The 22,995-nt window shown below is 44.9% G+C and overlaps 11 protein-coding genes across 11 annotated transcripts; 7 read left to right on the plus strand and 4 right to left on the minus strand.

The window, feature by feature from the left end:
- The first annotated feature begins 32 nt into the window (after positions 1-32).
- Positions 33-1,099, plus strand: V1516DRAFT_654963 (DNA-binding protein). The gene is made up of 4 exons (XM_066920314.1): positions 33-243; positions 309-324; positions 376-506; positions 559-1,099. Exons 1-4 carry the CDS (start codon positions 150-152, stop codon positions 969-971), a joined length of 654 nt encoding a protein of 217 aa, XP_066775631.1. The 5' UTR covers positions 33-149; the 3' UTR covers positions 972-1,099.
- V1516DRAFT_679804 (P-loop containing nucleoside triphosphate hydrolase protein) lies at positions 984-3,182 on the minus strand. The gene is made up of 2 exons (XM_066922987.1): positions 2,925-3,182; positions 984-2,852 (listed from the first exon to the last, which is right to left on the minus strand). Exons 1-2 carry the CDS (start codon positions 3,132-3,134, stop codon positions 1,080-1,082), a joined length of 1,983 nt encoding a protein of 660 aa, XP_066775632.1. The 5' UTR covers positions 3,135-3,182; the 3' UTR covers positions 984-1,079.
- A 369-nt stretch (positions 3,183-3,551) lies between these two features.
- On the plus strand, positions 3,552-5,713 carry V1516DRAFT_696949 (Not1 N-terminal domain, CCR4-Not complex component-domain-containing protein; the record flags this gene model as incomplete). Its single annotated transcript, XM_066924064.1, has 3 exons — positions 3,552-3,686; positions 3,738-3,857; positions 3,911-5,713. 3 exons carry the CDS (start codon positions 3,552-3,554, stop codon positions 5,711-5,713), a joined length of 2,058 nt encoding a protein of 685 aa, XP_066775633.1.
- A 271-nt stretch (positions 5,714-5,984) lies between these two features.
- Positions 5,985-9,364, plus strand: V1516DRAFT_679811 (chitin synthase-domain-containing protein). Its single transcript, XM_066922988.1, has 2 exons — positions 5,985-8,258; positions 8,305-9,364. Exons 1-2 carry the CDS (start codon positions 6,181-6,183, stop codon positions 9,083-9,085), a joined length of 2,859 nt encoding a protein of 952 aa, XP_066775634.1. The 5' UTR covers positions 5,985-6,180; the 3' UTR covers positions 9,086-9,364.
- Positions 9,365-9,375: 11 nt separating this feature from the next.
- V1516DRAFT_679815 (uncharacterized protein) lies at positions 9,376-11,810 on the plus strand. Its single transcript, XM_066922989.1, has 6 exons — positions 9,376-9,522; positions 9,576-9,587; positions 9,656-9,759; positions 9,817-10,014; positions 10,072-10,114; positions 10,182-11,810. The coding sequence occupies exons 1-6, from the start codon at positions 9,463-9,465 to the stop codon at positions 11,550-11,552; spliced, it is 1,788 nt and encodes a 595-aa protein (XP_066775635.1). The 5' UTR covers positions 9,376-9,462; the 3' UTR covers positions 11,553-11,810.
- V1516DRAFT_679820 (uncharacterized protein) lies at positions 11,811-12,691 on the plus strand. Its single transcript, XM_066922990.1, has 2 exons — positions 11,811-11,951; positions 12,070-12,691. Exons 1-2 carry the CDS (start codon positions 11,887-11,889, stop codon positions 12,518-12,520), a joined length of 516 nt encoding a protein of 171 aa, XP_066775636.1. The 5' UTR covers positions 11,811-11,886; the 3' UTR covers positions 12,521-12,691.
- Positions 12,692-12,726: 35 nt separating this feature from the next.
- V1516DRAFT_665946 (uncharacterized protein) lies at positions 12,727-13,047 on the plus strand (the record flags this gene model as incomplete). The annotated part of the gene is made up of 1 exon (XM_066920708.1): positions 12,727-13,047. One exon carries the CDS (start codon positions 12,727-12,729, stop codon positions 13,045-13,047), a length of 321 nt encoding a protein of 106 aa, XP_066775637.1.
- Positions 13,048-14,035: 988 nt separating this feature from the next.
- On the plus strand, positions 14,036-17,342 carry V1516DRAFT_679823 (uncharacterized protein). The gene has a single exon (XM_066922991.1). It carries the CDS (start codon positions 14,334-14,336, stop codon positions 17,241-17,243), a length of 2,910 nt encoding a protein of 969 aa, XP_066775638.1. The 5' UTR covers positions 14,036-14,333; the 3' UTR covers positions 17,244-17,342.
- Positions 17,326-19,538, minus strand: V1516DRAFT_515119 (uncharacterized protein). The gene is made up of 3 exons (XM_066919145.1): positions 19,331-19,538; positions 19,239-19,269; positions 17,326-19,017 (listed from the first exon to the last, which is right to left on the minus strand). The coding sequence occupies exons 1-3, from the start codon at positions 19,358-19,360 to the stop codon at positions 17,408-17,410; spliced, it is 1,671 nt and encodes a 556-aa protein (XP_066775639.1). The 5' UTR covers positions 19,361-19,538; the 3' UTR covers positions 17,326-17,407.
- Positions 19,539-20,171: 633 nt separating this feature from the next.
- On the minus strand, positions 20,172-21,188 carry V1516DRAFT_665949 (uncharacterized protein; the record flags this gene model as incomplete). Its single annotated transcript, XM_066920709.1, has 1 exon — positions 20,172-21,188. One exon carries the CDS (start codon positions 21,186-21,188, stop codon positions 20,172-20,174), a length of 1,017 nt encoding a protein of 338 aa, XP_066775640.1.
- A 131-nt stretch (positions 21,189-21,319) lies between these two features.
- Positions 21,320-22,893, minus strand: V1516DRAFT_515271 (cyclophilin-like domain-containing protein). Its single transcript, XM_066919146.1, has 4 exons — positions 22,722-22,893; positions 22,503-22,616; positions 22,333-22,457; positions 21,320-22,265 (listed from the first exon to the last, which is right to left on the minus strand). The coding sequence occupies exons 1-4, from the start codon at positions 22,806-22,808 to the stop codon at positions 21,452-21,454; spliced, it is 1,140 nt and encodes a 379-aa protein (XP_066775641.1). The 5' UTR covers positions 22,809-22,893; the 3' UTR covers positions 21,320-21,451.
- Between the last annotated feature and the right edge of the window lie 102 nt (positions 22,894-22,995).

Here is a 22,995-nt window from a genome sequence, read left to right on the forward strand (position 1 = left end):
GTCCCATCCAGATATTTTCATTCTTTACCAACAGATATAATCAGTATTAGCATATTGCAGTTACGAAAATTGTATTTTATCACTTTGAAATATAAAAGCAGTATATAATACTATATCATATCAGGGATTCATACGTTTATTTTCACGTTATGGCCGTTGAAACACAGATCTCGAGTTCGACAGCACCGACGCGCTCAAAGCTGTCATTAAAGGGATCTTCAAAGCTCGTCGCGGAATTTTTTGGTAAGCAAAAACTTTCAGGCGAGAATTATAATGGAAGGAAATTGAATTAACTACTAACAAATTAGAATATAGTATAAACAGGTACGAATACGGGGAGAGAAAATATGATAGCACGCAATGCTAATAGTTCAGCATACTATTCCAACGGGGAATATACCCTCCCGAGGATTTCCAGGTTGTAAAAAAATACGGATTAAACATGCTAATCACGATCGATGACGAAGTGAAGGCGTATATCCGGCGGATCATGCTACAACTGAACAGTAAGCTCAATTTTGCTCTTCACAAATCTATGATGATATTAATCCACTACAGAATGGATCGGAGGAAGCAAAATTTCGAAGCTGGTGGTTGCGATTATATCCCAAGATACTGCAGAGGTTGTGGAGCGATGGCAGTTTGATATCGAAGTGTTTGGAAAAACATCAACGCCAGGTGACACCACCAGTATAACAACTGACAAGACAAAATCCATGGATCAAATTCAGATCGAGATTCAGGCGATAATTCGACAAATCACTGCATCAGTGACATTCCTACCCGTTCTACAAGGCAGACATACGTTTAATGTTCTCGTATACGCAGATAACGATGCCCAGGTACCATCTGAGTGGATAGATAGTGATCCAAAAGACGTGCAGAATGCAGAACAAGTCAAACTGCGAAGCTTCAGCACATCATCCCATAAAGTCGAAGCCCTCGTTGCGTATCGGTTAGGAACAAATTAGTGCACTAATTAAGCTAGTATTTACGGAATCATATATATACAATAAATTATTTAATTATTTACTCGGTTGGCTAGTCGATAGAAATCCTTGGTAAGCCTAAATAGTTAGTCAATACAGTTGTGATGAAGAGATCCGGAGGTTTTTGTAACATACATCTTGAGGAATATGCACTTTGCCAACCTGTTGCATGTGCTTCTTTCCTGCTTTCTGATTTTTCAGTAGCTTCTGCCTTCTCGAAATATCTGCCGCGTGCAGTCTTGCCAGAACATCCTTCCGTCTAGCCTTGATTGTTTCTCTGGCGATTATCTTAGCTCCAACAGCAGCCTGAATAATGGTTTCAAACAGCTGAGCACGTAAGAACTGCTTAAATTTTTTAACCCACTCACGGCCTCGTCGATCGGTTAGCGACCGATGCATGACCTGTGACAGAGCATCGACACTATTACCGTTGACAAGGAGTTGCATTTTTACGAGGTCGGACGATTCGTATCCAGCGTCTTCGTAATCTAGCGTGGCGTAACCTTTCGAGACACCTTTTAGCTTCCCAAAAAAATCGTCAACCAAATGCGCAGTGGGGATGAGATACTGCAGGAGCACCTGATTGCCTTTTGACAGAAATATTAAATCGACTTGCCGCCCCCGGTTCGCTTCGCAGACCTCGATGATATCCCCCAAATACTCTTGCGGGAACGACATGATCGCCTTCACCATCGGCTCTTGCAAGTCTAGCACCTTAGTCCGCATTGTGGCTGGGTCCGGAAACTCATCCGGATTACGTATAATCACTTCAGAGCCGTCGTTCCATACAACTTTATAAGGCACAGTAGGTGCCGTAATAATTAGCGACGCGCCATATTCCTTCTGAAGACGGTCCTGGAAGACGGACGCATGCAGTGTACCTAAAAAACCAATTCTCCATCCTTGGCCTAGTGCTGTTGAGTTCTCCCGTTGCAGAGTCACGCTGCGATCGTTGAGTACAAGCTGTTGGACACGCTCCTCAAGCACTTTGAATTCAAGACCTTCACCTGGAAACGCACCGACAAACACCATCGGCTGTGGTTCGACAAAGCCAGGAAGTGGTTCTGTTTCCTGGCCCACCAGCATTAAGGTATCACCAACCACGGACTCGGTGATTTTTTTCATACCCAGTACCGCGTATCCCACTTGTCCCGTTCGTAGATGATTCATTGGTTTCCGGTCGGGATGTAAAATTCCAAGTTCCTTTACTTCGTATCGTTTGCGCGAATGCGCAGAAATGATTTTATCGCCACGGCGAAGTACTCCATCAACAACATTGATCAATAGGATAACGCCTTGATAGGTATCAAACCACGAATCGACTAGCAGACAGCGTAGCGGCCCATTTTGGTTCCCCGACGGTGGCGGAATACGCTCAATAACAGCAGGAAGAATTAACTCGACGTTTGTGCCTCGTTTCGCTGACACTGGTATCGCACCAACGGGATCCAATTCAAACATCGTCTCAATTTGCTCTCTTGCTCGAGCAATATCGGCATGGTCCAGGTCTATTTTGTTGATAATGGGGATTAACTCGAGCCCAAGACTGTATGCCAAAAAAAAGTTTGCAACAGTTTGTGCCTGGACGCCTTGACTTGCGTCGACAAGAAGAAGTGCGCCTCCGCAGGATGCATAACTACGTGACACCTCTGCTCGGAAATCAACATGTCCTGGGGTATCCACCAGGTGTAGAAGATAATCCTTGCCTTTATAATTGTACAGCATTGTGCATGTTTGCGCCTTGACAGTAATTCCACGTTCGCGTTCAACATCTAATCTGTCCAGGAACTGTCCTTGACTACCTTCCGGGATCGTTCTTGTCAGCTCCAAGAGCCGGTCACTTAAAGTCGACTTTCCATGGTCCTGGGTTGTTAGTGCTTTTCTCACCTTCTCGGTCCTAGACCCTTCGGTGAGTCAGACAATAAGATAACTCACAACATGGGCGACAATAGAAAAATTTCGATATCTTTCGATTGGAATCGCGTCGATTCTCTCGCTCAAAGCCTGGTATGGATCTACTTCGACAACATATCCTCGTAACTGTACAATCCAGGATCGATATCCAAAAAACAAAGATGATCCAAAACGGATCCGAGGTAGCACCGCCAAACGAATTCCTCCGCAGCCTGCAATGGGCCATACCATTAGAACATCTAGCTATCTGACTTTGTGTAGACACAAGCTCCAATCTTCTATTACACGGACAAACATACTGATAAAGTCCGTATTTTTCAGTATAGATGCGTACTTTTCAGTCCGGGAGATCTTTAACCTTGGAAATTTGAGAGAGACCTGTTAAAAGCGGTTAACTTTTGACTTGAATCAGAAAAATCAGGAATTTGATCTGTAATTGCAATCTAAAACGAAGAATTTGGACTCCAATTGCTTGTGATATCTTGTGGAGTTCTGAGTTGACAAAGTGTGCTGGTCAACCAATTGAGAGGAGAGAGCGGTGAGTTTTCACTGTGATAATGATCTTTGTGCCGACTAAATCATACTAATCTTTTTTCTTCTAAATATATAGCTGAATTGAATAGCTGATTATTAAGTTTGGAGCAAATCATGGCGCAGAGGAAGCTTCAACAAGAAATTGACCGTGTTTTTAAGCGGATTGCCGAAGGCGTCCAGGCTTTCGATGCGTTATATGACAAGGTCATGACTACTTCGAATCAGTCGCAAAAAGAGAAGCTAGAGCAAGTATGTCCATGAGGCGATTTTAGATAAAGCTCAAGAAGATTAACTTTTCAGGATCTGAAACGAGAAATCAAGAAATTACAACGTCTGCGAGACCAGATCAAAACCTGGCTAGGTAGCAATGATATCAAAGACAAAAAAGCTCTGAGTGACCAACGAAGGCTGATTGAAACAGTGAGTTTTCATGCTATACAAATATACTACACAGACTAATCAAGATCCTTTAGCAAATGGAGAGGTTCAAAGCTTGCGAAAAGGAAATGAAAACAAAAGCGTACAGTCGTGAAGGTCTGACTGCCTCGCTGCGTCTCGATCCAAAAGAGAAGGAAAAACAAGAAATGGGGCATTTTATTCAATCGATGATCGAGGACCTCGATCGCCAAACCGAACAATTGGAAGCTGAGCAGGAAACTTTGCAGGCGTCGGCTAAACGAGGTAAGAAGGATTCCGCGAAGGCGAGCCGAATATCCGAAATCGAATACAGAATCGAGCAGCACAAATGGCATCAGGGCAAGCTAGAAGTTATCCTTAGACTACTTGAGAATGGTAATCTTGAAGTTGACCAGGTGTCTGATATTCAAGAAGACATTAAATTCTACGTCGAAGCCAACCAAGACGTTGATTTTGCGGATGACGAAGAGCTGTACGAATCTCTGAACCTGGATGAAGAAGAGGAAAAGCTTGGAATGGGCGAACTCGACCATACGGCTACGTCTGATACACCAGGCGGACATGAAGACATAGAGGAGAGAGCAGAGCCTGCTGTTGCTGCCTCACCTCTGCCTTCTGCTCCAGTTGTGACATCGACTTCGGTCCCTACTACTACAACAACTACAGCAAAGAGACCGGAAACGACGGCACGCAAGAGTTCAGCAAAATCGCCAACTGTCGGCTCCACTATTCCTCTCTCGACAGCACCAGTACCGCCAGCTGCTATTGGAGCCACTAGAGCCACAACTGCAACATCGGTACCAAATGTTTCTACGAACAGTGTAGCTGGAACAAATGGGGTCCTCTCGTCTATGACAGGTGGTCCCACTATGAAACCAGCGGTGATTCCTGCCAGACCGGCCGGTGAAGGATTGAAGTATGCTTCGGCAGCAGCAGCAGCAGCTGCTGCTACTCCAGGTCTCTCGCCGCTTCCTCCCCCCCCTTCGCCTGCAGCAGTAAATAAAGTTGTTGCAGAAAAGAGTAGTGGTGGTGGCATCCTATCGGCTCAGAGTAATAGGGGCCCTGGATCGTCTGCTGCATCGTCTCCGGCTTTGTCTGTCGCAACCGTGGCCTCGAGCACCACTGTCCAGACAGGATCAGATGAAACAAAGCCGACTGATATTTCGGGTCCTGCTTACAACACCGGTCCGAATGCAGCGACTGCTGGATCAATTGATGTGGATGAACGAGACACTGCGCAAAAGGGGTCCTTTGATATGAAAGAGATTGAGGCGGAACTGAACTCCACTACAAACAGTACTACCAACAAAGATGAGGATAGTAATGCGGGTCCCATTGAAGGATTGATGAAGCGTGTGCCTGAAGGTCTTCAAGATTTGGTTTTGAGCTTTGAAGCAGCAAAGAAACGAGTTGAACGGCCGCCATTGATGGAAGGGATCAGTAAGTATCTGGAAGCAAGTCTGGCACATTGTCCTGAGGCCTCGGATTCTGAGAAGCCGCGACATTACCAGCCGAAAACTCCGTTTCCGACGTCGCCATATTTCCCACAGGAATTGTTACCGATATTTCAAGATCCCGTATTGTACGAAAAAGTGGATATTGATACTCTATTCTACGTATTTTACTACCGTCAAGGGACGTACGAGCAAGCGCTTGCGGCCAAAGAATTGAAGAAACAGAGCTGGCGGTTCCACAAAAAGTTTCTAACCTGGTTCCAGCGGCATGAAGAGCCTAAAATAATTACAGACGACTACGAACAGGGCACTTATCGGTACTTTGATTTTGAATCTACTTGGCTCCAACGCCGAAAAGCAAACTTTGAGTTTGAATACCAGTATTTGGAAGACGAGATAGTGTAATCGATCGCTAATACTCTTAATACTCAACGAAGAAGGTAAACTACAGCAGTTTAACTGAAATTTGAAGGATGTTTATTATTTGTTTGGATACTGGAGATATAATTTATGATTTGGCTATTGCTTGTTCAGATGATTACTGTGCATTTGTATAACGTAATTTTAGTGATTATATGTAGCTGCATGACTAACATCTTAATAATTGATCTGTCGTGTGGCTGTAGCCGTGCGCTGTTGATCTTCATTATAAAAATAGTAATCAGGAAGCGCGTATCAGAATTGTTTCAACTTAAATTGTTCAATTTTATTTTATTTATGTTTCGATTCCGCGTTTAACTGAGTATACGCGTTTAGGATTTTTAGTTTTGCCTGAGCCGTTCAATTGAGTGATATTTGGAGTAGTTCAGTGTAATTTAGTGATTTTGAGGCTCTATTTGTATATTTATTGCGATAACTGATTCAACTGGCAAATGTCTTATAAACGAATCGACAACGAGAACGATATTCATCTTGATCCTGCCGGATCGAGTGGTAATGGACCAGCCTATCCTATGCGAGCGCTGTCGCCTGCTCATGGATCGGGATCTCATTCGCGCTCTGGTTCACGGTCTACATCACCAGGCCCATTGTATTATGATTCTGGACAACTAGACGATCAGAGTACATATTTGGCGAGACCAGATAACGTTCCGCTGACGAGTTCGGCGTCTGGGGTGTATGACCCATTCGACGATCCTGCATATTATGGCTACGACACTGCGCCGAATCTGGAGCCTACTATGACCGCGTCGTCTTACAATCTAAATAACAAGCAAGAGTACGATGAGTACAATTACGATAAAAATGATAGTCCTGCTCGTGTATATCAGCTCAGGGAATCATATGCTCCAGATGCAATACTGCGAGAAGAGACTGCGTCGCCGCTTGATTTCACGCCAACTGAGTTGGATCCTAGTGAGCTTGAAGATCGCGAATGGGTTCGTCGGCAAGAAAAGAACGCTCGCTCACTACAACGATTTGCCACTCGCCACGTCAAACTTGATGGAAACAAAATTTTTTCTGCAGAGTATCTTGTGCCCTCTCCGCTCAAGAATGGAATTGAGAAACGGTACCGAGATCTGGAGGAGGGTTCAACCGAGTTCACGCATATGCGGTACACGGCGGCGACCTGCGATCCTGACGAGTTTATCTCGGAGGGATATACGCTTAGGCAAGCTATGTATGGGCGAAAAACAGAGCTGCTAATTGCAATTACATACTACAATGAAGACAAAGTGCTGACAGCGCGCACGTTGCAAGGTGTCATGTCTAATGTTCGCGAGATTTGCAATCTTCGACATACGAAGTTCTGGAATAAAGATGGACCAGCTTGGCAAAAGATTGTTGTGTCCCTGATTTTCGACGGTATCGATCCTTGCGATAAGAATACTTTAGATGTGTTAGCTACGATAGGTATCTACCAAGAGGATGTACTTCGCAAAGACATTGACGGCCGAGAAACGGTGGCTCATATTTTTGAGTATACTACGCAGTTTTGTGTTACGGAGCACCAGGAGTTATTACGCCCTATCGAAGGAGACCCATCGAACCTACCTCCTGTGCAGATGATTTTCTGTTTGAAACAAAAAAATTCTAAGAAGATTAACTCTCACCGTTGGCTGTTCAAAGCAATTGGTGAAACGATTGATCCGGAAGTGTGTATATTGTTGGATGCAGGGACGAAGCCAAATTCAAAATCTCTTCTGGCGCTGTGGGAAGCGTTTTACAATGATAAAAATCTCGGTGGCGCTTGCGGGGAAATTCATGCGATGCTTGGTCCTCATAACCGTAACTTGTTGAACCCACTAGTTGCGACACAAAATTTTGAGTACAAAATTTCAAACATTCTAGATAAGCCTCTGGAGTCCTCATTTGGATATATCAGCGTTCTTCCTGGCGCATTTTCCGCATATCGCTTCCGAGCAATACAGGGCCAGCCAATGCAGCAGTATTTCCATGGAGACCACACTCTTGCTAAACGACTTGGCAAAAAAGGTCTCGAAGGTATGAATATTTTCACGAAAAACATGTTTTTAGCGGAGGATCGAATCTTATGTTTTGAAGTTACCTTTAAGCGGAACTGCAAATGGCATCTTGCGTACGTGAAAGCAGCAAAAGCCGAGACAGATGTCCCTGACCGAGCTCCGGAATTTATTTCGCAGCGTCGCCGTTGGTTGAATGGCTCGTTTGCTGCGTCGGTGTATGCGATCATCCATTCTGCGCGGATGTACCGGTCGGGCCATAACATTTTGCGACTGGCAATGTTTCATGTACAATCATTGTACAATTTGATAAACATATTTTTGTCTTGGATCTCGCTTGCATCGTTCTATCTAACAACTACGATTGTTCTCCAGCTGGCAGCTGAGCCTGAGGATGGCGCTGGACAGCAGACTCTTCCGTTTCCGAACCAGGACGCAAATAAGATTGTGTCTACTGTGGTCGGCTATTTATACATTGCAATGCTAGTTCTTTCGTTCTTGCTGGCACTTGGAAATCGACCGAAAGGGTGAGTATAGCAGGAAGGATTGTTGGAGTAGAGTTAATAAGAATAGATCAAAGTATTTGTATTATCTAGCAATTATCGTGTTTGGGATTATACAGTACTACGCATTGATAGTGTCATTTATGCTAGTGGTGCAGACGTTACGAGCGCCGAATTTCAGCAAGCCGCCCGGGGAATCAATCATCGCATATATTTTTACATCAGTTCCTATATTGATCATCATTGCGCTAGCATCGACGTACGGGGTGTACTTTCTAGCTTCAATTTTATATCTGGATCCGTGGCACATGCTGAACAGTTTCACACAATACACTTTTTTTATGCCGAGTTTTGTGAACATATTGAACGTGTATGCATTTTGCAATTGGCACGATGTATCTTGGGGCACGAAGGGGTCTACGACTGCGGACGCGCTTCCCTCTGTTCAAACGAAGAAGGCCGAAGATGGTAGTACGGTGGTCGTTGACATTCCTGAACTACCGCAGGAAAACATCGACTTAATGTTCCAGGACACAGTTCATCGGGCATTGAAAAAGTTTGAGCCACCATCGGCGGACGAGAAAATCAATTTGGACGACGAATATCGTAACTTTCGGACGAATCTAGTGATTTGCTGGATCGTGTCGAATGCGATTGTCATTCTCGCAGTCACTTCCGATAGTTTACAAGGGATTCTCGAGTCGGAGTCACCGTCTACGTTGCAAATGAAAAGGAAGAATTTTTTCCGGATGCTGTTGTGGGCCACTGCAATAATTTGCTTGATCCGATTGATGGGCAATATTGTGTTTCTGACTAAAACTGGCATGCTGATGTGTTTTCGCAAAAGGTAAATTCCTGTATTACCTGGATTCACCAGATTTTGATGCTACACTTTGATAATGTTTGGCGTCTTCACAAAACAATAGCCCTAGTTATGACAGCTTCTGTAATCGAGCTGGTACTAGTCAAGTGTCTGAGATACAAATTTGGTTCTGCATATATTGCAGGTAATATGTAGAAATACGATTCACTGGTTATACAATGTATAATACAAAATGAAATTAAAGTGTAGTAGAATACGCGTAATATAATATAAGGAGGCTGAGCTCCCAACGTCCTGAAAGAGCAAGATGTAAACAGATGTACTTAGGTCAGAAGAGAATCCGCATAGACAATAGATGAAGGTCCAAGGAATTTCATAAGTATTTGACAAAAATAAGAACGTCCGATGGAATTTTTTCGCGGATCAAGCGGAGTGTTTATATTTAGCGACATTTGCTGCCTGGATGTAAGTCCAGCGAAGGGAGAAGATGCAGTAGATGCAGATTGACTAATGAGCAGATTCATGATAATGTACAGCTTCTACAAAGATGCAATAATATTCTAGATACGAAGAGTATGACTGACAAAGTAATATTCAGGAGTTACTTAAAGCTGGAAATCAAGCATTTCAGTTTACCACAAAGATACATGGCCAGATCGATAGTATCTACACTAACTCGTTTTCCAATTCATCCGTTACATGGTAAAGCCACTCTTTAGTGAGAGTAAAATGAGGATGACATGGAATCTAACCATACAGGCACGAATCGATATACCACGACCTTTATGGAACGCCCAAAACAATAAAAATCGAGTGTTCAGCGAGTATATATCTCCACTCTCGTAAATTTGCAAGAGGTATCGGCCATTGCGAATTGGCCTTGGACATTTCGCAAGTGTATAATGCTCAGGCTGGACGTAAGTTCAGTATGAAGAATGCTTTGAAATCAGAAAATGAGTAAGTCTATTGTGAGGTGATGAATTTCTTATGGGCTTCTAACTATCTGGTCGTTAGGATTACCGGCAATTTGTCCTGGTCTATGCAATTCTATCCAAACGTGAGGAAATTAGTTATTGAATGATTTGATAGAAGTAATGAATGTAATTATTGACATGCCTGAATAGCCCGACATTCGCAGACCTTTATCGCACCCACCGTTCCAATTTGTGATTTCGTCCAAGACACAGGTGTCCGCTTTGAAAGTGAAAATACCGGGTTCTATCCATGTTAGCCGGAAACCGGTCCCTGATTTTGAGAAACCTGAGGGTTCCAAAATATCTAGGAATCAAAAAGAGCCAGCTCCTATATCACGAATTTCAGCGACAGCTCCGCCTTCCCCACCACAAGATCCTCCTCCTCCGCCGCCTTCAACCACACATCCGCGATCACCAAGTCAGCTTCCGCCGGCAATTCCGTCTAGCGAAGCTAAATCACCATTTCCTACATATAATGTGTTTCCGCCTTTACCGAAATCCCAGAATTCAGGTATTCCATTGAATTCTACTCAATCTGATACGTATCCTACTCCCATGTCTCCTCGCCTTCCTCCTCTTGCCGAAGGAATGTACACACCGCACACTTCCCATACTCCCTATATACCATTTACTTCCTACAATGCTCATTCTTCTCAAACATCCCATGGTACGCAAAGAAATCAGAGACTTGAAATTCCTGCCGCTTCAAGAGGAATACCCAAAATCCAAGGAATGCTAAGGAGCCAAGGACAAGAAAATGAAAGAATTACCGGCTCTAGCTATATACTGTCGCCTTCCGACTCTGAATACTTGAGCAAGGAGATCGGCGAATCGTCGTTCTCTCCCGGTAGTTACATGCCACAATTCCGTTTACCGAAACTTCAGCAGCCACATCTTATTGTGAATCCAACTAGCACACCGCAGCACAGAAATTTTCAATCTCGCTCAACTATCCGACCTGCTGCGAACGCAAACTTGAATGTGGGATTCGCAAGGGAGAGAGGAATTCTCCCGCCTGCGATACCGCCTCAGACAAGGATAGAGCATCAATCTATATCTAGCATGAGTTTGAATTCTTGGGAAGCAATATCTGAACGAGCGAGCTTAGGTTCACCCAAGCGTCAATATCAACGCCGTACACCTCATCGACACAATCCCCGTCCACCTCAGCTGTCCAACGAGCATTCCCCGTCGATCTCGACTCTTACCGAGCAACTACGAGCGATCAACGAACAAAGTGCAGCGAAACAAAAACGAGACCAAGAAGCAGAACAAAAGCGTAAAGTCTCTTTACCGACAGGCATAGTGCTCGGGACGAAGGAAGGGCATGTTTTGTTGAAGCGGATGGTGCCTGGTTACAAAGGCGAGGAGAAGCTTGAGTTTGTAATTGACAGAAATCATGAGAGAGCTAAGATTCAGCGTGAGCAAACTTTAGCCGGACGAGAGCAACGGCCAGCAAGACCACCGAAGATTTCATTAGATACTGATCCTAAGGAATGGATTCGAATTGTATATGGATGACTCTACAGCAATTGTCATCGGACCACTTTACCACGGATATATCTACGCACATCACATCGCTATCATAATACTACCACAGCCATAAAGATATACAATACCTTACAGTATATTATACGATGCGATGCAGTACAAAATACTGTTGACTTTCACGATTCTACCACTTCGCTATCGCTCAACTATCGAACGGTCTAGTCTATGAGCCGCGCCGATCACAAGTTATTCTCGGTAGATAACATGGCGCGTAATGTCATGAACTGTTTATATATTAAAATATATGTAGACGAACCAATAACATATACAACATAAAATATATTTACATACGAAACATATTATAATGAGCTCAATTTTATCGACACTATCAACCTGGGCGCCGTATCATCTGTTCACGTTTGGAATCCTGTAAGTACAGCGCTTGACTACCCCCTAGCAGATCTAACCACAACTGTATCCGCAATTGACAAGGCAGCTGTCCATACTGACTGCTGTCTTGACAATTGGATCGTGGATACAGGTCCAGGTTCGGGTCGACGGTGTATCAATCATTTTTTGTCGGAATCGCGTCGTTCCGTGCGCTTCCTCGGCAACACTTTGCCGCGCTGCAGCGCAAGATCTTCCCTCCATACTTCACAATGCAGACGGTTGCCCCTCTGTTACTGGCGCTGACATGTCCGTTCGGATTGAAAGACACAGCATCGATGGTGCTACTCGGTGCGACTAGCATCTCTGGCCTGGTCAACCTTGCTATTATCGGACCAAAGACGGTCGACCTCATGATTGCCCGCAAAACCCAGGAGACAAAAGAAGGCAAAAAATACTATGAGGAAGATGTCAGTCAGGATATGCTCGACCTAAACAAAAAATTCGGCGTCATGCACGGCATCTCCGCGGTTGTGAATCTCGGGACCTTGTTTGCCATCAGCGCCTATGGTGTATTTCTTTCTGCTGCCATTACTGCTGGGCTTCAGTGATTTATTTTTATTTAGATTGAACAAATTTGAATATAGATCATCTCCTCTCTGCATTTGTATCAGGTCTGATATATCTGTTTATGTGCCTGTATATGTGTACTTGTAATTAGTTGTACAGAGTAATCACGTGTCGACGTCATGTGGTTAACCTAACTGCAATAGATCAGCTCCTTTCATAATTTTGATCATATCCAATAATAAGCAATATGAGCGGTCTACTAATTGCGTTCCCGATCATAATTGTCCTCTTTGTTTTCATTGCGCTTGCATTACCGGTACTCAACGGAGTGGGGGGATATAAGCTTAAAAAGTCTGCACAGACGCGGAAGCCGGGCCAGATCGACAGGGATTCTGGGGACAACAAAGATGATGGCAAAAATCGAATCCTCGAGTTTCATTTAGCGAAGTCGACAAGCAGTGCGATTCACAGAAAGCTGCAACTTGAAAGAGATGCACTAGACGACGAAGATGACGATGCGAGTGAGATTCGAGCGAGAAAACCCGTTGCCCGCTCGGAATATGTTTAATATTGTGACATGATACGATACGGTGCGATATGAAATTTATTTCCATATCCCAGTCAACATTTCCCGCTTTGATATTGTCATATTCATGCGAAGCCTTCGTCTCTGCGTCACCAAGTAATGCTCTTATTTCATGTCTACTTCGAATTGTATATACTTTCATTTTCATCTATTTAATGTATTGTTATTGTATGCTTCACTGTTCAATCTAGTTTAGTCATGGCTGGCTCAAAGATACTGAATTAGTCTTTTACTACCAAGCAGGCAATTGGAAACTTGAAACAAGAGGATATTTACGCTGTGCCTTCTAACCTTCAAACTTCAAATAGTGCTGAACCGTGCAATAATGCCTATCACTGTCTGATCTGATGATGTACTACATTGGTCGGTTATTCCTGTCCATCATTATCGACGTTGACAAATCCTTCTGTTCTGAATTTGTCGTTCCGTTCGATTAATTAACGCTATGCCTGTTTTCAACTCCTTGTGAAGCAAATCCCTTTCTTCAGAGCCTTAAAGCTCACATCATAGTGAAACACCGGGATCTTCGTGGCTACATCGGCTTTTATACCTAAATCTGCGTCAGTCTATCAATCTTGAATATATCCAATTTAAAATTTTCTATATCGTTTAATTCTGCTTCCTGTGTATATACCCTTAGCTAAGTCTGCTTGAGCCGTAACTGAGCGCTCAGTTTCAGTTTCCAACACCAATTTAGTCACTCTCCCCTTCATATCTACGTAACCAATCTTCGGAAATATTTATTTGCTCACATGTACTCTTTCTTGTAAGTATTAATCTCGTAAGCCTATAACTGAATTTTCCTGATTTCTTGCCCGAGCTCGTACTCTTACAGCATCGTAAAATTCGAGTAGGAGTAGGAGCAAGACGTATTATTGCTAACCAGCTAGAACGCTTACACGTGACTTTGGGAGAAGAAATAAATTTATCATATTTAGAAGTCGATGAGATATAAAAACCAAATTGCTATGTTCTGGAGTTGCATGGAATAGCAGTCGTCTCCAGAGGGAGCCTACACAACGACGATATCTACGTGGAAACAACTTCCAAACCTCCCTGGCTGGAGGAGGCATCTGTCGTCGACCACCACCCAGTGGTACAAGAAACGCAACACAACTGGTAATCGAGACCGTGGGAAACGAAAGCCCAAGCAGAAACCAAGTCCCTTTCGAACTATTCCACGCAGTCCCTCGGCGTCTTCTCCATCAGCAATCTTCAAGACGGTTGCTGGTTCAGATCCCGCTTCAGCGCGCAAAAAGGACATATTCATGCCGAGAGACCAGGTATCGTTCATGGACCAACTCAAGAGCCGGCAACCAATTATTCGCCAGCAATCAAATGAACATCTGCGCATAGTCGCACACCCAACTCGGGATTTTCCCGGCTGCTTGATCCGACTAGACATCTTTTCCAGCTCGTTCCTATTTGGCAGATTTTCCGAGGGCACGCAGCGCGTTTCCATCGAAAACACTTCTCGAGGATCAAGAGTCCGCGACGTCTTTGTCACCGGTCAAACTTCATACACTCAGCAGTTTGGTGGTTTACCTGGTTGGATCTTGACTTCTATTGAGCAGGGCAACCACAATGTTAACATCTTTGGCGACCGCAACATCCAATGGAGTGTGGCCACATTGCGCAGGTTTGTATTTAAGCAAAAGGCTCGTATGAGCGTTGTGCATCCCGTTCGCGACATCGTCAATGAGCTGATGACAGTTGTTCCTGTGGAGCTAAATACAACCAAAGTTGTGCGAACTTCGGGCGAGTATCAGTCGGACGAGCGCTCCTCTGCCGTAATTAGCAAGATGTTTGCATCCCTAACCGGCGAAGGATCTCGCGTCGATTCGTTTGACAAACCTTTGAAGTTGCCCGACCCGCAATTCAAGGAGCGGTCCATGTCATATCTGATTCAACTACATCCGGTCCGGGGTAAATTCAACGCAAAACTGGCAGACAGCTTGCAGGTTCCTGTAGGACCTATTCGAGGCAAGCTCGTGAAGGGCGAGACGTGGACTCGTCCAGACGGTTACGTGGTCAAGCCCGAGATGCTGATTTCACCGCCACTGATTCCAGGTCGCATTTTGATTCTCGACCTGCCAACTAACGACTTATTTACAGCTGCGACGGAAAAAAATTGGCACGCATATGTTCCTGTTCCTGATGAACAAATGCGCGGCGTCAAGACAAATCTGGACATTTTCGAAGATAGCATTGAACCTGTCGACTTCCGGATCGTCATCCACATCCTTGGGAAAGAGATTGATCCTTTAAGCCTGGAATATAAGAAATTTATGCACTCTTTTGGACCTGATTGTGAACATATGATTTGCCACCCCGATTTTGTGACTGACCACGGCTCGTATTTCCGTCAAGCCCAGCTCAATGCTGCATTACGCCAGATCTCTAAGTCAAATTTTCCCATCCCAACGGGCTCGGATAATACTCGCACAATCCCGGACGAATATAATCGATATCTTCGACCCACGAAATCTCAGGAACAGCTGGCCCTATCTATGATCCCGATGATGACTGGCATGCAATACGTGATTGTTGGACGAGATATTACGAATAATTTTGCATCACTTCTAGCTCGGAAAACCACTTTTGAAGGTGAGCTTGCGCGAATGGACGCATTGGCTAGAAGCAAACTTCCTGCTCTGGCTGTCCAGGCTGAGACTGCTATTAAAGAACTACGTTATCAGGAATCGCATCGGCAGCAGCGACGACTACGTCAACGACAATTGATCGAGCAAGAGCAGGAAGCTATTTTGATCGACGAACCAGAGACAAAGAATCCAGAATTAGATACTCCACTGATTAAAAACACAGAGACCAATAAAAAGCGGAAGCACGACGAGATTGCTCAGCTCGTCTGGCATCGGGACGAAAGCTCTCAAGAGGTGGACAGAATCTTAACTGCACACGAAGATCTTTTCGGAAAAGTGAATGTGATTACTCTAGGCACGGGATCGGCCGCGCCCGGAATATTACGGAACGTGAGCGGAACACTTGTGGAGTTACCGTTTTATAACGAGGTTAGGTCGGTGCTATTGGATTGCGGAGAGTCGACAGTTTGGAATCTTCTGCGGTTATATGGATATGAAGAATGTGCAGAGAAGTTACGACAGCTGAAACTGATCTATATCAGTCATAACCATGCTGATCATTTGCTTGGAATTGTGTCACTTCTTGAACAGAGACGACGAGCATGGGATGGAGTTTGTCAAGACCCGGTTGACAGCAACGCCAAAGACAATGTTGACCGCCACTTGTATATAATCATTCCCCGGCTGGTTCTTCAATTACTTGTCGAATGGAAACAAATATATCCCGACTATTTCCGAGATGTAACATTTCTCCTTGCGCAGACATCGCTGCCATTTCTACGTGATGGGAATCCTGGATTGACTTCGGACCAGATCCAGAAGGCGCAAGAGCTTGAAGACCAATTACGCGTCGAACTTCTTGAGTCTGTGGATATTTGCCGCGAAAAGCAGAAGTTATGCGAATTACTAGACTTATCTTCGATCGACATAATTGGCGCCGTGCATTTAGCTGCACCCACCAGTATAGCGCTAGAGTTTCGAAACGGATTCAAGTTATCGTTTTCCGGCGACACACGACCAAACGAAGCTTTTGCATGGATTGCACGAAACAGCACATTATTAATTCATGAGTCAACTCTCGGCGACAGTCTGATTGCGGATGCGAAAGCGAAGCGGCATTCGACAATGACGGAAGCCAAAATCATGGCCTACGTAACGAACTCAAAGTATGTACTTTTGACCCATTTCTCGCAACGGTATCCTGTGCTTGCAATTACAGGCAAAGAGAAGATAGAAACAAAGTTCACGAAAATGCTGGCCATCAACGAAGACCGGTTCGGCCAGTTTTTAAAAGACGCTGCTGCTGATTCGTTACAGCCAGTTCAACAGACAAGCCAGACGAATATGACCCTCGTGACACCGCAGGCCATACCAGAGGCTAGATTATGGGATGATACTGTTCAAATCGCTGTTGGCATTGATGGTATGTCTCTTTCTCTTCGGGATTTTGTGCTTCAGCGCGCGTGGTCGAAATCAATGAGCGCGGTCTACGGGCAGTTCATCGAAGCTGAGCTTGCTCCGATCGAGGAGGTTCTTAGCTTAGATGCTGATCAAGAAGAGATGCTTATTAGTTAGCGAAAGGTTGCCATTTTGGATATTTTGCTTAGTATTATATTCAATTAAATATTATATATATAGTTACATACATAAATTTATATCAATTCCCAAACCTAACTAGTTTCCATAAATTTACACAATGCTTCAAAGATACAAAGATAATTTTATCTCATGAAGTACAATTAATGATTTGAAATCTCGTCTTGAGTTGCTCGAAGAGCTTCTCCAAGTGTAGTCACAGAAATGACAGACCCGGAGCCCGACCCACTGTCTGGATGTATTGATCGCGACGTGGACGAAATAGACCCTTTACGTGAACTGACTGATTGCGGTCCTTGCCCTTGGGTGTCATCTAAAACTAGATCGGCGTAGGAGTAAAAGCTGAGTCGCTGCGAGCTTGTAGCCGATCCGGAATGAGGTGCATCACCTGCAGTTCCCGCGTTTCCAGCAGCACCAGACAGCGAAGCCAATGAAACGCCTGACGACGTCCGATGCCAAACCGACAGAACTTCTACTTTTTCTGGATCAGCGCTCGAATTAGTTAACACCTCACAAGACGCAGTCAGCACTGGAGGAATCAAATTCGAGTTTGCATGGTGGACTGCCACATTGTGGGGATGCGGCAGCTCTTCTACTTGCCGCTCGAAAATCATCGATGACCGCTCGGAGTGATCGGAGTGCAAAGTGCCAATCGACTTCGTCTCCTCCGTTATCGTTATCGGCTTACTCGCTGTTTGTCCGGAAACTGTCGTGGCCTCACAAGACGAATACGAAGATGATATTGATGCCGTCGCAGAAGAAGTCGACGGGGTGTCAGAAGAATCGGCCTTGTTTTGGCCCGCGGACGACGATGAAGAAGAAGACTCGGAAACTGCTTCAAGATTCGTTCCACTGGTGTTGGCATTTGCGAGAATTTCTGCCTGTGGATCAAGAATTTGTTGAATCGAATTTCGCCCACCAGGAGGCCGCAAAGGTCGCCCAGGGCTATCTGTAGAATGTCTAGCGCTCGCAGAATCCATGGATGGAGGCGAAGACGAAGTTCGATTATAGATCGACCTTAACCGATTGGGACGCGGATCCGAGAGTGATTCAGCTGAGTATATGGACGGATTATACGACGTAGCAGCAGTGTAAAATCTTGATTGCCTCCGGGGCTTGGGCTGTGGTAAAGGCTCTCTTGCAAATCCATTTGCTTCACGATGATACTTTCGCTGCGCTGGAACCTGAAATTGACGTGGAAGAAAAAATCCGGCTTCATAGGATATATCGATAGGCGAGTTCATGGACACAGGCATCGATTCTCGTCGATTCGGCATCCCGGGACGGCTAGACGTGGACCGATTATACGGTGGATGAGACGACGAAGGTGACGAAGAAGGCGGCGCATTGCTTGTCGCTGCAGGCCCGGATTGGCTATGTGCAAGAACAGTGGCAGATCGTCTCATAAGACCAGACTGTGAGGAATGCAAATTAGGAGTTGATGCTGAACCCAGTCCGGAAGGCGCCTTGAGAGTGGAGGTCGAATATCTCTGCTTCCGGGCTGCAGATGCTGCAGATGCTTGGGTAAAATGATTAGTAGCAGACCTAGGAACAGATGAAGTTGACGATGAAGCAGTCGCAGATCTCGGCAAATCGTCAGTTGATGCTGCGGCGGAGGAGGATGGCGATGGCGACGGTGACAAAGACGGCGAAGACTTGGAGGAGGACGACGACTTATTGGAGGGCTGTGCGAAGAACGAGGTCCGCGAAGCTAGACGGCGCACAGTGGATGGAGAAGAGGAGGATTCGGGGTGTGGACGTGAATGCGAGTTTGGCTGTTGAAGTGAAAAGGACGAGGAAAACTTGCGAAGCGAGTTGAAACGTGAGACAGACGGCTGCCGATGCGGAGGGTTCTCTGCAGACGGTGCATAAGAGTCTATGACATTACGGGCGTATGTAGCAACAAGCTTAGATGAGGTAGGATAAGATGCCAGGGATTCTGAATAGGCCGATATCCATGCATCCGAGTCCAATGCAGACGATTCTTCTGCTGAAATGTCGTCGTCTGCTTGTGATTAGCATAGATAAAGAGAGACGCAGTCTGGGTTGTGCGTGGTAGAACTAACCTCCATATGAAGTAAATGCTCCAGAGCCATAGGTCTCGATGGCAGCAGCAGAAGCGCGAGACTTCGGCCTATCTGATTGCGTTTGTGATCTAGATTTCCGACGGAAAAGAGAAGACATTAGACAGTGAAATTAGTCGTAGTTTGGCGAGGAGTCAAAACGAGTGTTGTGGATGTGATGAAGACGAGATAGTGAAACGAGCGAAAGGTAACAAACGAAAAACAGATAAATATTAAAATTCTGTAAAATAGTGCAGTCCTAAAGCAAATTAAATATCGTCCAATGTGTTATTATTTTTATAATACGTATCTGGTATGAAGATACGTCAGAAATGAGATAACTACAAAAATAGAAGAGGATGAAGAAAAGGAGCTCGGGAGATCTATCGTTAATGACAAGAATCGCCAGGAGAAGCCCAGATTAGCACCAATTCGCAGATATTCAGACTTTTTAAACACGTCCACTGTCTCACAACTTTAAACAAATGTAATATTTTGCTTAAATCATATTTGCTCATGCATTCTATTATATAGACAAGTATTGCTGCATAAAGAAATCCTAATTCTATTCTATTTCCCTATTTGGAAATTCTGAAATTCCACTTTCGGACGTCAATTAGTCACATCTTATGTCACATTCTGTGGAGCCACGCCAAGCCACGTTTCACGTTGTAGCGCCGGCTGCCTCATCCGGGGGGGCGTTGCGCCATAGGGTGGCAGTGCAATTCAAGGGACCTCAGTATTATGTAAGTACTTATGTGATACAGCGATAGTAACCGGTTTATTATAATGCATTAGCGCATATCGCTACATTACTACTAAAGCAATCTCAGGAATCTCATGATTACATAGCATTCTCCTGTTCGAGATAATTCTTGATCTTTTTATCAGCCAACTTCGCTTGTACTTGACCCTCTGCCCAGTTGGGCAAAGGACGGCGAGCATGCGCATTGCCGCCATATCCAAAGACCTCTTTCAAGACTTGCTTAGTTCCCTCTGGACCAAGAGCTGTTAAAATGTAATCGCTCTCGGTCAATTTCTGCTGAGCGGCAAATGCTTCCAGGTATTTGCCTGCCTTGAACAGCTCGTATACCTTCACAACTGTCTTGGGCGTGATGTTGGCCGGGCCGCAGATGCATGCGCCGGCTCCAACACTGAGCCCTTGGACAAGAAAATCGGCCATTCCGCAGACACAGAAGTACTCTTTGTCTGCTACTACGGGTTCCTCGCCTGAGAGTCCGCTTGCCGGTCCGACAGCTTTGGTCGCCTTAGCAACTCTGCCCAGTTTGCCGGAATTGCCACAGGTGAATTTGGTTCCAATGATGTTAGGATGCTGAGCGAGCTCGATCAACGTCTCGCTTGAAATGTCAATCCCAGCGACAACACCTGGGTAATTGTATACAAATACTGGAATGGGTGAGCCATCGGCGACTCCAGTAAAGTAACTCTTGATCACGTCGTCATTGATTGCTGCGCGATAGTATGATGTACAAACACAGAGAATAGCATCGGCTCCAGCAGCAGCAGCTTTCTTAGCCTCTGCAACAGCATTCTTGACACTTTGCTCAGCAACACCTGAAATCACAGGCACATGCTCAAACCCTGCCGCATCCAGTGCCTTGCGAGTCGCCGAGGTCACAATCGACCTCTCCTCAGACGATACCAGCACACCCTCTCCATATGATCCCAAAGGTACCATGGCCGTGATTCCTGCCTGAGCTAGACGAACAGCATGCTTACCTGTTGCTTCAACATCGATCTCGTCGTCATCCGTGTAGAACGTTACTGTTGGAACCCAAATCCCGCCGATGATCTTGCGCGCGGACTTTGATCCACCCAATTCTGAAGCGCTAGGAGCCATTTTAGCAATAATAATAATATCTTAATATTATATTCTTAGTATAGTTTGACTATAGATTTACAATGCAGACTCAGAATCGATATCATGTACCTTCTTCTCTCTTATAGGCCTCTCGAGATCCGAGCATGCCCCCGCATTTGTGGGGTTACGCCCCCACACAACATCATGTGTTTGTCTATGGGGGCAGAATCATCAGTTACGTAATCCAATGGTGATAAAAACTAAAACCTACTTTAATCTATTGGCAAAGTACATGAAATAAATCATTTCTTGCTAAAAAAACCGGCATATGCCGCTCGCTCTTTCTTTGCTCTCTCTGCAATCTTCGCTTTAACAGCTTCCAGCTCTCGAGTTATAGCGCTATCGCCAGGAAGAATATCAAGAGCCATGCCCAGACTCTCTATAGCGGCGGGCTCGTTTTTACTTCGCGAATGACCGACTCCTTGCCGATAAAGAGCTTTTGCACGTTCGCCTTCCTCGATAGCCTCTACTTCAAGAGCATTTGTGGCAGCCTTTACGGCAGCCAGCGGATGATTCAGACGAAGATTGATGAGTGCCATGTTGAGCAAGACGCTGACCTTCAACTTGTCGAACTTGATGGCATATTCTTCTTTCGGATCCGGAGAGAAATAGGCAAGATATCGTAAAGCCTTTTCATTTTTGGCAAGCGCAAGCTCGAATTTCTGTTCTTTGAACAGCTTGGTACCAAGCTCCTTGATCTGCAACGACAATCTGTAGAGATTCTCGTCCGACCGTTTGGCCCCTTTGATTTCAGGCTCGTCTTCGGGATAATCCTCCAATGAATCACCTGTCTCATCACCTGCTGCTTTAGTTTCGGCCACTTGTTCAGCCGTCAGCTCACCACAGTCGGCGATGATTACATCGTGCTTGGGCTTATCCTCGCTGCCTGTTTCTTGGTGCTCGATCTCACGAACAAGTGACTTGCCAAAAACAACTTCTCCAAAGACAACGTGTTTGCCGTCTAAATGGGGAGTGGCTACGGTGGTAATAAAAAATTGCGAACCATTAGTATTGGGTCCGGCATTGGCCATTGATAGAAGAAATGGAACTTTGTGTCTGTAATTATTAGTATATCATTAACGGAATACAAATATGTCAGGGCTGTAAAAGAACGGTTACATACTTGAGCTCAAAATTCTCATCGTCGAATCGTTCTCCGTAAATTGATTCTCCTCCCGTACCGTTTCCTGCTGTGAAGTCGCCGCCCTGAATCATAAACTGTTTGATCACCCGATGGAAACCAGATCCCTAACACATTAGTATCCAATTGTCGAAGTCATGAAACATACACACTTTATAGGATAGAGGTTTCCCAGATTCCCCGGTCCCTTTCTCGCCTGTACACAAAGCACGGAAATTTTCTGCGGTCTTGGGAACCACTATTATTTTGTCAGATTTCCAATAATACTAATATACGCAAATCAGATAATACCATCGTTGTACTGTAAACTTGTCAGTTCATCAATAATAGCTAGATGTTGACCATAAAATTGGACCAATAAAGGTACTAACCAGCTGCATAATGATGCGTCCTCGCTTCGATCCGCCGATCTCAATATCAAAAAACACGTACGGACGTGTGCCAGTTGAGTCAGCCATTGTGCTATTTTGTTTTAGAAATTAATTATTATCAGTTAATTGCGAACCAAGTTTAGATACAGAAATATTTTGCAGAATTCTAAATCTCAAGATTCAGTGGCCGATATTTGTACACTACAACACCCAACAGCTAGAAAGTTCGAGAGCCGAAGGCACCTCACGAATACCCACCTAAACTCTTGTCACC

The sequence above is a fragment of the Lipomyces oligophaga genome (assembly GCF_038497815.1).
Source record: "Lipomyces oligophaga strain CBS 7107 unplaced genomic scaffold V1516scaffold_7, whole genome shotgun sequence".
Classification (NCBI taxonomy): domain Eukaryota; kingdom Fungi; phylum Ascomycota; class Lipomycetes; order Lipomycetales; family Lipomycetaceae; genus Lipomyces; species [Lipomyces] oligophaga.

Bases quoted from the DNA above. Each gene is read 5' to 3' on its own strand.
- V1516DRAFT_654963 (XM_066920314.1), top strand. From the start codon at position 150: ATGGCCGTTGAAACACAGATCTCGAGTTCGACAGCACCGACGCGCTCA. The intron at 507-558 runs GTAAGCTCAATT...AATCCACTACAG, and splicing joins GATCATGCTACAACTGAACA to AATGGATCGGAGGAAGCAAA.
- V1516DRAFT_679804 (XM_066922987.1), bottom strand. From the start codon at position 3,134: ATGGTATGGCCCATTGCAGGCTGCGGAGGAATTCGTTTGGCGGTGCTA. The intron at 2,853-2,924 runs GTGAGTTATCTT...CTAACAACCCAG, and splicing joins TTTCTATTGTCGCCCATGTT to GACCATGGAAAGTCGACTTT.
- V1516DRAFT_679811 (XM_066922988.1), top strand. From the start codon at position 6,181: ATGTCTTATAAACGAATCGACAACGAGAACGATATTCATCTTGATCCT. The intron at 8,259-8,304 runs GTGAGTATAGCA...TAATAAGAATAG, and splicing joins CTTGGAAATCGACCGAAAGG to ATCAAAGTATTTGTATTATC.
- V1516DRAFT_679815 (XM_066922989.1), top strand. From the start codon at position 9,463: ATGGAATTTTTTCGCGGATCAAGCGGAGTGTTTATATTTAGCGACATT. The intron at 9,760-9,816 runs GTAAAGCCACTC...CTAACCATACAG, and splicing joins TCCAATTCATCCGTTACATG to GCACGAATCGATATACCACG. The intron at 10,115-10,181 runs GTGAGGAAATTA...ATGCCTGAATAG, and splicing joins CTATGCAATTCTATCCAAAC to CCCGACATTCGCAGACCTTT.
- V1516DRAFT_679820 (XM_066922990.1), top strand. From the start codon at position 11,887: ATGAGCTCAATTTTATCGACACTATCAACCTGGGCGCCGTATCATCTG. The intron at 11,952-12,069 runs GTAAGTACAGCG...ATACAGGTCCAG, and splicing joins CTGTTCACGTTTGGAATCCT to GTTCGGGTCGACGGTGTATC.
- V1516DRAFT_679823 (XM_066922991.1), top strand. From the start codon at position 14,334: ATGCCGAGAGACCAGGTATCGTTCATGGACCAACTCAAGAGCCGGCAA.
- V1516DRAFT_515119 (XM_066919145.1), bottom strand. From the start codon at position 19,360: ATGGCTCTGGAGCATTTACTTCATATGGAG. The intron at 19,270-19,330 runs GTTAGTTCTACC...AATCACAAGCAG, and splicing joins AGCATTTACTTCATATGGAG to ACGACGACATTTCAGCAGAA. The intron at 19,018-19,238 runs ATTGGACTCGGA...ATTCACGTCCAC, and splicing joins TCAGCAGAAGAATCGTCTGC to ACCCCGAATCCTCCTCTTCT.
- V1516DRAFT_515271 (XM_066919146.1), bottom strand. From the start codon at position 22,808: ATGGCTGACTCAACTGGCACACGTCCGTACGTGTTTTTTGATATTGAG. The intron at 22,458-22,502 runs GTGTGTATGTTT...CTAATGTGTTAG, and splicing joins GGAAACCTCTATCCTATAAA to GGATCTGGTTTCCATCGGGT. The intron at 22,266-22,332 runs GTATGTAACCGT...TAATAATTACAG, and splicing joins GATGAGAATTTTGAGCTCAA to ACACAAAGTTCCATTTCTTC.